Here is a 14,594-nt window from a genome sequence, read left to right as displayed (position 1 = left end):
CAGCACAAACATAACACAGGTTCAGGGCAACACAAACATAACACAGGTTCAGGGCAGCACAAACAGAACACAGGTTCAGGGCAGCACAAACATAACACAGGTTCAGGACAGCACAAACATAACACAGGTTCAGGGCAGCACAAACAACATAGGTTCAGGGCAGCACAAACATAACACAGGTTCAGGGCAGCACAAACAACATAGGTTCAGGGCAGCACAAACAGAACACAGGTTCAGGGCAGCACAAACATAACACAGGTTCAGGGCAGCACAAACATAACACAGGTTCAGGGCAGCACAAACAACATAGGTTCAGGGCAGCACAAACATAACACAGGTTCAGGGCAGCACAAACAGAACACAGGTTCAGGGCAACACAAACATAACACAGGTTCAGGGCAGCACAAACAGAACACAGGTTCAGGGCAGCACAAACAGAACACAGGTTCAGGGCAGCACAAACATAACACAGGTTCAGGGCAGCACAAACATAACACAGGTTCAGGGCAACACAAACATAACACAGGTTCAGGGCAGCACAAACAGAACACGGGTTCAGGGCAGCACAAACATAACACAGGTTCAGGGCAGCACAAACATAACACAGGTTCAGGGCAGCACAAACATAACACAGGTTCAGGGCAACACAAACATAACACAGGTTCAGGGCAGCACAAACAGAACACAGGTTCAGGGCAGCACAAACAGAACACAGGTTCAGGGCAGCACAAACAAAGCACAGGTTCAGGGCAGCACAAACAGAACACAGGTTCAGGGCAGCACAAACATAACACAGGTTCAGGGCAGCACAAACAGAACACGGGTTCAGGGCAGCACAAACATAACACAGGTTCAGGGCAACACAAACATAACACAGGTTCAGGACAGCACAAACATAACACAGGTTCAGGGCAACACAAACATAACACAGGTTCAGGGCAGCACAAACATAACACAGGTTCAGGGCAGCACAAACATAACACAGGTTCAGGGCAACACAAACATAACACGGGTTCAGGGCAACACAAACATAACACAGGTTCAGGGCAGCACAAACAGAACACAGGTTCAGGGCAGCACAAACATAACACAGGTTCAGGGCAACACAAACATAACACAGGTTCAGGACAGCACAAAGATAACACAGGTTCAGGGCAACACAAACATACCACTGGTTCAGGGCAGCACAAACAGAACACAGGTTCAGGGCAGCACAAACAGAACACAGGTTCAGGGCAGCACAAACATAACACAGGTTCAGGGCAACACAAACATAACACAGGTTCAGGGCAGGGCAAACAGAACACAGGTTCAGGGCAGCACAAACAGAACACGGGTTCAGGGCAGCACAAACAGAACACAGGTTCAGGGCAGCACAAACATAACACAGGTTCAGGGCAGCACAAACAGAACACAGGTTCAGGGCAGCACAAACAGAACACAGGTTCAGGGCAGCACAAACAACATAGGTTCAGGGCAGCACAAACATAACACAGGTTCAGGGCAGCACAAACAGAACACAGGTTCAGGGCAGCACAAACATAACACAGGTTCAGGGCAGCACAAACATAACACAGGTTCAGGGCAGCACAAACATAACATGGGTTCAGGGCAGCACAAACAGAACACAGGTTCAGGGCAGCACAAACAGAACACAGGTTCAGGGCAGCACAAACATAACACAGGTTCAGGGCAGCACAAACAGAACACAGGTTCAGGGCAGCACAAACAGAACACAGGTTCAGGGCAGCACAAACATAACATGGGTTCAGGGCAGCACAAACAGAACACGGGTTCAGGGCAGCACAAACAGAACACAGGTTCAGGGCAGCACAAACAGAGCACAGGTTCAGGGCAGCACAAACATAACATGGGTTCAGGGCAGCACAAACAGAACACGGGTTCAGGGCAGCACAAACAGAACACAGGTTCAGGGCAGCACAAACATAACATGGGTTCAGGGCAGCACAAACAGAACACGGGTTCAGGGCAGCACAAACATAACACGGGTTCAGGGCAGCACAAACAGAACACAGGTTCAGGGCAGCACAAACAGAACACAGGTTCAGGGCAGCACAAACAGAACACAGGTTCAGGGCAGCACAAACAGAACACAGGTTCAGGGCAGCACAAACAGAGCACAGGTTCAGGGCAAATTCTTGTTGGAACCGAGCCAATGTATCTGCCCATGTTGACATTTTGCACAGTGACATCAGAGGGAGGGATAGTTTGTAACAGTGTACGGTGTAAATCGCGGAGATCACACACAGAAAAAAGCACGTCATGATGAGCAGCATTTTTGAATCTCGTTAGGAAGTAAACATTTCAGCAATATTACAAAACACTTCCAGTCTATGGAATTTATGAATTAATGCATTTGCCATGCTAACATGATGTGCAGATGAGATCCGCCTTCTCAGTGATACCCTACATGCATCATCAAAAACGTGTTCTTCTTGTCTCTGTGTTTTTACAGTTTGCTGCTGAATCTCCTCCAGCCTCGCCCCAGAGATCCAATGCATCATTTCGAGGCTCATACAATTCACTGCTTCCCAAAGCCACTGGCTCCTATACCACCATGTGTGTCCAGGTAGAAACATACACTCCCATGTGTGTCCAGTTAGAAACACACACTCCCATGTGTGTCCAGTTAGAAACACACACTCCCATGTGTGTCCAGTTAGAAACACACACTCCCATGTGTGTCCAGTTAGAAACACACACTCCCATGTGTGTCCAGTTAGAAACACACACTCCCATGTGTGTCCAGTTAGAAACACACACACTCCCATGTGTGTCCAGGTAGAAACATACACTCCCATGTGTGTCCAGGTAGAAACACACACTCCCATGTGTGACCAGTTAGAAACACACACTCCCATGTGTGACCAGTTAGAAACACACACTCCCATGTGTGTCCAGTTAGAAACACACACACTCCCATGTGTGTCCAGTTAGAAACACACACTCCCATGTGTGTCCAGTTAGAAACACACACACTCCCATGTGTGTCCAGTTAGAAAAACACACACTCCCATGTGTGTCCAGTTAGAAACACACACTCCCATGTGCCCATGTGTGTCCAGTTAGAAACACACACTCCCATGTGTGTCCAGTTAGAAACACACACTCCCATGTGTGTCCAGTTAGAAACACACACTCCCATGTGTGTCCAGTTAGAAACACACACTCCCATGTGTGTCCAGTTAGAAACACATACACTCCCATGTGTGTCCAGTTAGGAACACACACTCCCATGTGTGTCCAGTTAGGAACACACACTCCCATGTGTGTCCAGTTAGGAACACACACTCCCATGTGTGTCCAGTTAGAAACACACACACTCCCATGTGTGTCCAGTTAGAAACACACACTCCCATGTGTGTCCAGTTAGAAACACACACACTCCCATGTGTGTCCAGTTAGAAACACACACTCCCATGTGTGTCCAGTTAGAAACACACACTCCCATGTGTGTCCAGTTAGAAACACACACTACCATGTGTGTCCAGTTAGAAACACACACTCCCATGTGTGTCCAGTTAGAAACACACACTCCCATGTGTGTCCAGTTAGAAACACACACTCCCATGTGTGTCCAGTTAGAAACACACACTCCCATGTGTGTCCAGTTAGAAACACACACACTCCCATGTGTGTCCAGTTAGAAAAACACACACTCCCATGTGTGTCCAGTTAGAAACACACACTCCCATGTGTGTCCAGTTAGAAACACACACTCCCATGTGTGACCAGTTAGAAAAACACACACTCCCATGTGTGTCCAGTTAGAAACACACACTCCCATGTGTGTCCGATCCTTTCCCCCTTAATATGTTCTCTATTACCATCAGGCATATCTGCGTGTTTCTGTCTCCTTCAGTAACCACTGAGCACTGGCTTCATTAAAACTAATTGAATGGGAAACATGTCCGCCCTAGGAAACATTAACTCTTTCTAGAAAGGAAATTTCCGATTTCATTTTGTCAATAAGGTCAAAGGACTCAGCCCATGTGTTCAATACTGATGCATGTTGTGCCCATAAGCTTCAACTGGGGGATATTTCACTGAGGTATGGAGGCTATTACCCAGGCTGCTATGGTTTCTGGTGATGATATGTTCATTTGTAAGAATCACGCTACATGTTTTGCATGTTTTAGTCCAAGTAGTTCTGCCAAAGATGCACAGAAGTCACGTCCCACCATCAGGTCCTGTCAATTTCATTGCATTATTAATTTCTTGCGGTTAGCAGAATTGAGCTCGGTATACGCATTCATGGATTTTGCTGACCACACTTGAGACAATCATTTAATGGCATCCATCAGAAATCAATGTGCAATAACAGGCTACACACAGCTGTTTAATATGAAGTAAATATTTATGAGTGATGTGACGAGGCGTCAAGTTCAGTCAATCGTCGTTGAAAGGATCTTTGCAAGTGATGAAGCTGGTTTTGCTGCTGCTGTCTGGCTTGGTAATGGCTATTAGAGCTAAGAACGACTGAAGGCTTTGATTTTTGGCTCCTCATCATTCACAGCTTGTGGCGTCCCTTCATCCTTCATACATGGCTGCTGAATTGATTGTCTGTTTAGTCGTATGAATGATAAAGCTGCTGTGGGCCACAGGCTGCATGGAGACAGACAGGACCCACGCCCATCTATATGCAAGCCAGGTGCAGGCGGGCTTTTCTTTTCTTGTCTCACCACTAGAAAATACACTCTTTGCATTATTTATTGGACAATCATGAGCATTTCAGTTGATGGTAAATCAAATAAGTCACAGTAATATAACGATAGAGCATTTCAGTGTGCTAAATCAAATAAGTCACACTAATATAACGATAGACACTCGTATCCGGGGGCCATGCATGCACTCATCGTTGAACTCATTACTCCTTCATTTGGGTTAGTGCTGGAATAGTTGGCAGGACTCACGGGATTCACAAGTTGTGTAATCAACACGTTTGAACGCAGGCTCAGAAGGGTTCAGCGCTGCCCTGCGCCTCAACAGTGCTGCCCTGCGCCTCAACAGTGCTGCCCTGCGCCTCAACAGTGCTGCCCTGCGCCTCAACAGTGCTGCCCTGCGCCTCAACAGTGCTGCCCTGCGCCTCAACAGTGCTGCCCTGCGCCTCAACAGTGCTGCCCTGCGCCTCAACAGTGCTGCCCTGCGCCTCAACAGTGCACACAGAACATGAAAGGGGGCAATTCTGAATGGGAGGACTATATATGCAGATCATTGGACGGTATAAAATGACAAGAGCAAGGAAAACTGATTAAATAATAGGAATATCACCCAAAATAATTTGAAAAACTAATAAACAGTGACATGATAATAATCCAAAAGGTATTGAAGACCATTGTCAAACAACAGAGTGACTTATATAAAGAACAAGATTGGTTATTTGAATCACTTGGAGAGTCAGAGTCTCGAAAGTATAAAGAATGAATTTTGGAATTTTGGATATATACTGTATATATATATATATATATATATAAAGACTTATATAAAGAACAAGATTGGTTATTTGAATCACTTGGAGAGTCAGTGTCTCGAAAGTATAAAGAACGAATGTTGTGTGTGTATATATATATATATATATATATATATATATATGTGGGTGTGTGTTGTACATGTAGATCTATTTCAGGTGTCTTTGCTGGCAGATTTTAATGAGATTCTGATGACATAACATATAAAACAGAATATTCTGTCCACATGCAGGTAATCTGCCGTAGTAGTAAACAGGCAACATATAAATAGTTTTACAGAATGTAGTCGTTTCTATCGTGTGCATTCCTGTGTCTTTGTTTCCTGTCTGTCCATTGACTGGAGGCAGCACTCGAGTCTTTGTTCAAATGAATAACACAAAAGCTTTCACCTTATAAGCTACTCCATCTAAAACACATCTACAGTACAGCCATGCCAGTATAGCAGTGAGGTTTCCACTTCAAATTTGCACCAAGTCCTCGTGGAGTGCAGAGGTGAAAGGTCAAGTGCTCTCTCACCAGGGGGATCACACGAAGCAAAGGTCTAGCTTAGCGCCATTTCCCACCATGGTAATTCATAGACCTTCAGCGTCATGGCCAATATCGTCAACATAGGACCTTTACAAGAGTTGACAGGATTCCATATTCAGTCAAAGTTTTTTGTTGTTAAGAGCATGACTCCTGAAAGATTGGTTGACAATGTTCCTGCCAATAGACTAACGTACCTGCTATAGCTACAGCACTCTGCTCCTCATGCTCCTCAAATCCATCAAGTGCACATGTGAGCCTGTCACATTGCATCACAGAATTAGGCCAAAATGCAGCTATATGTGCATGCAGCACAAACCTCATCACTGTGTGTGTGTGTGTATGTGTGTGTGTGTGTGTGTGTGTGTGTGTGTGTGTGTGTGTGTGTGTGTGTGTGTGTGTGTGTGTGTGTGTGTTTACTTAGGTCGAAATTGAGGACACACACCCGACTTAAGACCCCGTGAATAGACCCTTTTCACGGGGGGCATTTTGTGTCGAAAAGGCAGGGTAAACACATGTGGTGCAAGCAAAACAAGAATGAGGGTTTCCACTTTCCAACTTCCAATCAGAAGTTGGAAACCCTCATTAGTGTTTTGCTTGCACCTGTTTACCCTGTCTTTTCGACACAAAATGGCCCCCGTGAAAAGGGTCTATTGGGGACAGTGAAAAGCTGATTTTAAGGCCAGTGTAAGGATAGGGTATAGTGGTTATGGTTAGGGGTAAGTCTCCAGGGAATGCATAAGTAAATACCCCAAAATTGACATGAGACTGTGTGTGTGTGTGTGTGTGTGTGTGTGTGTGTGTGTGTGTGTGTGTGTGTGTGTGTGTGTGTGTGTGTGTGTGTGTGTGTGTGTGTGTGTGTGTGTGTGTGTGTGTGTGTGTCGCACAGCCTTATAATTTGGAGCCTTTTCACTCGCTGTAAGCAGCACATGCAGCACGCTCTGTTCTCTACCTGCTGGCTCTTTAGCTCCAGTCTTTTGTCTCTTTCTCTTGTGGGAGCTGAACACAAGACTGAACAACTGTAATATTTTATTTCTCACCCTTTCTTCTAGGCCTACTTATGCTGATATGATAATGTGTAACCTTCCACTGATGTCAAGTGTGGGGAGGAAATAATAGCTCAAGATCTAATGAATTGTGATTCAGAATCCCCTAGCACATTATATTCATGCACAAACACTGACAGAAGTATTTGCTACATGTGTCATATTTTATTGTGTAGAGATAGACATATTTAAAACCTAACTGCACTTTGAGTCAATAATAGAGAGAACTTGTGACATTGTAACGCACCCTTTGAACAGATCTGCTAAATGTCAGCAAACCGGTTCTGATTGTAATCCCAATTTGCCTTGGAATTAGCACTTTAGACTGACGATCTAATTATTTTGACATTTTATTGCCTCGTGCTAATACTCTCAAAAGAAGCTGTTCCTTTCATCTTGATCATGTGATAAATGATGGAATCATTGTGGATAAAGTCGCAGACATCGCCTCGGAGCATGCGTCACTTCTCCGCTCGGATACAGTCAAAGGGACTGACAGGTCCATAGGTATAGCCTATAGGCTAATTCCTGCGCGCAATCGGTTTGAGAAACGTTAGAATTTTTCAGTCTTTCATTTTTGCAAAGCTATAGGCTGCGCTAATATGTTAATTCGGTGCGCATCTAAATGTGATTTTAAATGCAGTATGTTATTAAAATGATGCAGGACTTTTTGTTGGAGTTGGAGTCCCCGGGGGGTTGTGGGGGGCTGAGGGCAATAACAGGTTTCTTATTAAACTACAATAAAACAACTAGAACAGCGTTCACTCAGCCACCGGCTCCGTTCGAAGCTATACAGTTCAGCAGAAGTTAAATTGGATCTCCGTGACAATCTCTTTCTGATATGCGGAGGTGCGTCAGCCGCAAATGCGCTGCAGGTGGCTCTGTGCACAATAATTTAAATGACAGAATATTTTCCTCTCTTTTCAGCTGCACACTGTAAATATGTTTTTCTTTATTTGTAGGCTGTTTAGTCGGCCTGTCGGCAGAATGTGATGACTTTAATAAACTGGAGAAGAACTGCTTTGTGTTGCTGTCTGACTTGTCGGCATGATGATCATGATACGGGATCATTGTCTGCATTTGCATAAGTGCAGTTAACTGAAATGGTGAAATAGCCACAGAAATTATTTCTCAATCAAATAAATAGGCTAATCCTAAAAATTGGCATATGTTTTAATCCTTTGACCAATGCATGCAACAATTGAGCGCGTAAATTCTGTTCAGAAAGACAATCCAAACTTGAACGTGCATGATCAACTCGGCAAATAACAGCCAATCCAGTGGCATATCCTGATTGATAAAATCTGGCTTTCTTTTATGAGATCGATTGAAAAATTGTACCTATGTTAGAAACGAAGAATATGATTTAATCAGCTGAATGCCTTTGTCAAATACAAATAGCCCTATACATTACAAAATGGAAAGATTGTTGTTGTGTCTGCATTCATAACTTTAAACGCCTGGGACAGGCACATACAAATCTTTTTTTTTACGTTGTTAGATAGGCATGCCAGAGAAACGATGTAAGATGAGTAAGATGATATTCATATCTGTTTGATTACTGAAAATTTTGTTCAATTTGCGTTTAATAAAACGAACGATATGACCAAATAATGAGTTGTGCTTTTCTACAGAAACATATTTTATCAGAACAAACTGTTTAAATAAAATAGGCCTACCCATTAGGCATGTGCGATACATTTATACTTTAGAAATAAGAAATTATTTTAGTCCTAAATTTTAAACTATTGGTGCCATAAAGTACAACTAATTGTTGCTAATAAACGATTTGTCATTGTGCATGCCTTCTTCAGTCAACGCTATCACATAATATGTCGAAATGGAATTAATGAATTATGTGTTTAGATGGAAGTGGAATGGCACATTTTGGATACATCTAAATATAGCCTATTTCGATCAGGAAAGCCTGAATTTGAAGAATAAAGTAATTTCAGAGAAACTATTTAGCAATGATTTGATTTAAAAGTTTTATTTGTAAACATTAAATATTTCTCTCTAAACTTTTTGAACTCTGCACCAAATGCGTTGCAGTAAGTGTAAATACATCATTGATGGCAAGGCTGCAGGCCTATCACAAACTCATGAACCTTTGATATAAGATGGACTTTTCTTTTCCCAACGTGTAGGCTAAATCAAAGCTACCTAACGTTTGTAAGACAAAACATAGACAACGTGCTCAGCATGAATTTTGGGTGGTTTGAAATGTTTAAATTGCACCATGCTTAGTGTAGCTCTTTGCAATATGAAATAATAAATATATAGAAACGTTTATATTCAACAGCAACAATACTTACAACACATACAAACAAGGAATGTTTGACAGTTTTACAAACACCATGGGTCCCTCATTTCTTATACAGATGAGATACTTTTTCCACATATGCGTCATACATAAAAGGTGTGCCAGTACGAATCTGTATCAAATCTAGCAGACTACATAGTGTCCGGTATATATTATATATAGACATCACCTCAGCAAGTGCCTATAAAACCTAGAACATGCGTTGTCTTTTCTGGATACTTTCAAACCTCGGGATCCTGACAGAAACACATAGGCACAAAAGTCATTAAAGAAAAAGAAGAAATTCATTATAACAAACTTTATACACGTTATAAATCGATGCATTGGACGCATCACATAATCTATCATAATATACAGTGCGCGTATATATAAATGGAATATATTACATCTTATGCTTAATCAGTGGAGCTGATGTTAAATAAACAGTAGTAAAGTGATAATTGCAAGACCGGATTAATTTGGTTGACAATTTGTCCAGTGAAGAGAAATTCCCCGTGATGATTTATTTGTGGCACTCACAATAATTTCAATTAATTACATAGCAATCAAAACGAGGGCTCGGTTCTTTCTTTCCCTCGATCATCTTTTTTTCATTCATCTTACTCACAAAAGGGAATTGTTCTATTAGCTTGCAAATATTCAGAAATAATACGTTAAAAATCTGTCGGGGAGACTCAAACAGAGTCTTTGGAAGTTCTTTGAGGTCTCGCCATTGAGTCAATGCGTCAAACTCAGAAAGGTAGGGTGTCGAGGAAAAGTTTGTCAATTATTGCTGGCGGAGGGACTAGGTCCTCTAGTTTTAAGTAAAAGATACGCTGCAGACCTTGGGTACATAGTGTGCGGAGTTCAGGGAGTTTTCCCAAGAGTTTTGACAAGTAGTTGGGACGATTCAGTCCACCGCCATTGAATGTCACTTGATCTTTGAGGCAGTTGACTATCTTGTTTTGAAGATCCTCGACCCTCTTGGGTTCCTTAAGCCCGTGTCGCTCTGAAATGGAAACACATAAAGACAAACCGAGACAAGGAATTATTTCCGAGGCTGCATTCCCTTATAGGCTACATGCATTCATTGTCGAAACATAACATTTCCAAAGGACGCGTCTTTACGCACCTGTAACCATGGCCAGAGCTGCGATGCAGGAGAAAGCCGAGATGTCTATACTCATGCTCTGCAAGTTGGAAGAAAACTCCACGATAGCGTCCACCCACTCCCCAAATCCACGGACGCACTGTAGCCTGTGTAAGACCGCTCCATTACAAAAAATAAGTTTGCCTTCCACTGGGTTGGACCTGCAATTAATAACAAAGTGTCATTAATTACCCTTGGCTAAATGGGAATTTAAGAGCCTCCTAATTATTGGGCAGCTAATAAAACCCAAGGCAGTGGAGCTTGAAGGAGGGGCTGATGTGTTCAACCAGTCCAGAGCAAAGGTTATTTTTATTTAGATTTTTATAATTACGCATCTTACCTGTATGCCAGCCGCAGAACAAAAAGCTCCAGGAAGGCTGATTCAAAGAGGAGATCTTGATCTTGCTTCGGTAGATCAGCAAAGCCAGGGATCCTCTCCGCCCAGCCCCGGATAATCTCCATGGAGCCCGTCAGGAGATCATAGAACTGCTGGATGTGCCGAGTGTCGTCTCCAGTCATTTGGTAGTCAGGGTTAGCCTGGAACTGGAATTTAATTTAAACAGCGCTTTAATGAGGTCCTTTAAAATATATAATCCGTGAAATTGCAAAAGCCCATTTCCAGGAGAGAGAGAGTGCTATTTTACTATTAAATTGTCTTCTTTTTATTGAGTTCTCAAATTCAAAGCAATTTATTTAGTAAAATATGCCATATTAAAAGCCTGACTAAGTTAGGAATGCAAGGATGTATTAGGCAAAACTTTTCAAGGTAATAAATTGTTACCTAAAAGCAGGGCTAAATAAAGAGACCTTCAGTCCCTTTGTTACTTCTGTTTTCTCCAAGACTAATGGTTGCTGAGTTTAAAAAGGAAAGAAAAAAGTGTTGCGTTATGGTCCTTTACTTACTCTGGAGTAGTCCAAGGCAGACATGGAGGGGTTGGAGTCCACATGGGCCCGAACAAGTGCGCTTATGAGGCTCACCGGCGGCGAGGGTGGGGAGGGCTCCTGGGGGCTTTTAGGTTTGGATGGTAGGCGTCCTCTTCGACCTTTTAGATTAGCCGTTCGGACAACTTTGTGAGAAAGATATGACATATAATTCATCATTGTACTATAATGTCGTGCGTAAAATGTTAAATCTGGATAAAACAGTAATCGCATACGCATTACGCACAGGTTGTTTCCTGCATGTCAGCGTGAAAATATTAACTATTGGACTGGCATAATGTAATGCATGCATCATGGCCTACCTTCTTTCACCATTCCGACGACAAGGCACTTCTGGAAGCGGCAGTACTGGCAACGATTTCTTCGGCGTTTGTCAACAGGGCAGTTTTTATTTGCTAAACACACATATTTAGCATTTTTCTGAACAGTGCGCTGAAAAAGAAGACAAGAAGGAAAAACATAATGTCACCATGCAGGCCTGACATGTAGAACACGGGCTATAGGCTATGCATTGCTGCACAACTGATGCAAACATATTGAAAAGATGAAAACGATATTTATATCTGTCTCATCTCCTGTTTGGGACTGTTCTGTATGCGCCGAACAACAGGGGTAGACATTCAGCAAATACAAATGCGTGGTCATTCATATTTTAATCATCCACAGAGAAAAGATTTGTGTGGATTGGTAGGATTCAATTGGATTTTGATATAAAGGGATATAAAGTTGTGATACACATGTAGGCTACTATAATCTGTTGCTTGATAATATCAACCACATTTCACAAAGCGTGTCGCTGGCATGTCACAAAGATTTATATAATTTCAGAAATTGGACAGCAGTGTTGCATTTAACACGGCCCGGGTACTGTGAATATAAGATACATACTGCATATATCGCAAGCAATAACAGTAACACTGATTCATGATAACTGTCAACCCACCTTGAAAAATCCTTTGCAGCCCTCGCAGGTTCTCACTCCATAATGCTGGCAGGCTGCGTTGTCCCCACATACTGCGCACAGACCCTCGTTTGACGGAGATCCTCGGGACGGGGGCGATGGCACTTGGCTGTCCATCAACTGGTGGCCGTGGCCGAGCTGCAGGGAGTGAGGAAAACCCAATCCGGCCTGTTTCCTTATGGCGCTGGGCACCCCGAAGCTCTGGCTGTCCAGGCCGCGGTGCGCGCCCGGGTTGTCGTGCGCCATGGAGACGTGCAGCGGGCCGTCGAAGCGCATCTGGCAGCTGGAAACAGGCGTACCGGGAGGGGACTGCTTGAAGGAGAATAGTGAAAGCCGCGACACCGGATTCTTGCGCTGGTCTATCATGTGAGAGGTGGCGGCGACATAGTTCTGGTGGAAACTATGGAGGGAACCCGGATCCTCCCACATATGATTAGGCTGAACCTGGAAGTTTGGCGTACTCGGGGCATGAGGTGAGGAGGGTTTGAAGTACATAGGCCCAGAGTGAGCCATCATTTCTTCCGATTGAGGTGGCAAGTGGCTCTGCTGATGATAGCTGTGCATCTGGACGTCCTCCACCTTGATAGAGGACTGCTCCCCAGAGTGGGGCATTTGATACAGACAGGGCGGTTTAACGTCGTAACTGGTGCTATAGTTGTCCATGAATGTACTGAAACTAGGGAGAGAAGTAGTAGCTGTGATCTCAGTGTTGGTCAAGTCCATGCTAAACTTAACAAACTCAGGTGTTAAGAAGTCGCAGCTGTATTCTCCTGCGGTGTGGTAGCTGTAGCTCTGGGAAGCAGGACTAGCTCCTTGAGGTGATGATCCATACTGAGCCTGAACGCAGGGCATGGCTGAAAACCAAATAAGCAAATATATATATCATCAGAATTCGTATAAGAGCTGTTCTAACTTCAAGCTGTATTATCAGTTAAGTTTTACAAATTGATTAAATATAATTTAGTCTGAACAAATAGTCTATGACAGCACTTTATATCCGTGAAACCTTTCTGGGGGAAAAGAAATATGCAACAATAACAAATCTGTATTGTGTATTTGTAAATACTTTCCCATAGCCTACCTCAAGTCTTCTGACAGTTTCTCGGTGACACTTGAAATGGGTAATGTCAGCAGTTGTATGGGGGGGTCAGGATTCAAGAAAGCGGCTCTGTTCTGGAATCTTCCCCTAATAAAATAGATAACTTTGACATTTACTGCTTTGTAAAATAAAGTACCATCTAAAGATGATCATGAGTTCCAAGAATCAATCAGAAGTCAAGTTAGACAATTTACGCACTAACCATTTTTACGCACACATTACGCACAACCTCACAGAGCCGTTTTAAATGTTATTTAATGCTTGTGAATTTAAATAAAACAAGACGCTTTTCTTTAGTTGAATCATTATTCCGGGGTGGTTCCGCGTGAATAGAGCAATTTCGCCTTAATTCACATCGGTGACTTTCGCAACTTCTGTAGTAGCCTATAGAAACAGCGAGAATGCTGAAAATCCCCGTGAAAATCACACCATAGATTTCAACAGTCGGGACAGCAAGACTCAATATCACATAATTTCAACCGCACAGTGAAGCAAACTGCTCAATACAAAAATGACTTACAGTAAATGACTCTATTCAAAGTGGCACAACTAAAGCGCAGACAGACAGTGTTGGCAAAGAAATAGGCAAAGCGAACCTTACCTCTTTCACATCAGGATCGTGGCTTTCAATCCATGCAATAGGCATGCAGGGGGTATTCATCAATTTCTGTAAAAGCTCAAAATCATGAGCGTCGGTACCCAACAATGCCAGGCAAATCGTGTGACTCCGAGCACTGATCGCGACACAAGCATCGACTACCCAGTCTGGCCAATGTGGCTTTGTTTATGTGAGCGCTGGATGCCGTGGCCCACGTGTTTCACATCGCAACGTCATCTGCGTCGACACTGACATGGACCAATCCGTTTGGGAACTCTCTCAAGCCCCAATTTCTCTGGTGAGCATGTTTGTCTTGTGGTATGTGTTCTTTGCTGCTTTCCATGGACATGACCTGATGATAGTGGACCTCAACTCGGTTCACCCGCCTTTTCATTTGAGGAATACAGTTAACCCGCTGCCTTTTTTAAGATGATATAGCTATATGGAATGCATACAGATTATTAAGACCAACAATATTTTGA

The 14,594-nt window shown here is 43.2% G+C and overlaps 1 protein-coding gene across 1 annotated transcript; it reads right to left on the bottom strand.

The window, feature by feature from the left end:
• Nucleotides 1-10,114: 10,114 nt before the first annotated feature.
• nr4a2a (nuclear receptor subfamily 4, group A, member 2a) lies at nucleotides 10,115-13,267 on the bottom strand (the record flags this gene model as incomplete). The annotated part of the gene is made up of 6 exons (XM_083641723.1): nucleotides 10,115-10,371; nucleotides 10,495-10,673; nucleotides 10,853-11,055; nucleotides 11,416-11,579; nucleotides 11,757-11,886; nucleotides 12,398-13,267. 6 exons carry the CDS (start codon nucleotides 13,265-13,267, stop codon nucleotides 10,115-10,117), a joined length of 1,803 nt encoding a protein of 600 aa, XP_083497849.1.
• Between the last annotated feature and the right edge of the window lie 1,327 nt (nucleotides 13,268-14,594).

This window comes from Poromitra crassiceps (assembly GCF_964638095.1).
Source record: "Poromitra crassiceps genome assembly, chromosome: 8".
In the NCBI taxonomy this organism is placed as follows: Eukaryota; Metazoa; Chordata; class Actinopteri; order Beryciformes; family Melamphaidae; genus Poromitra; species Poromitra crassiceps.
The sequence above is the reverse complement of the archived record's forward strand: the minus strand, read 5'-3'. Positions and strand labels throughout refer to the sequence as shown.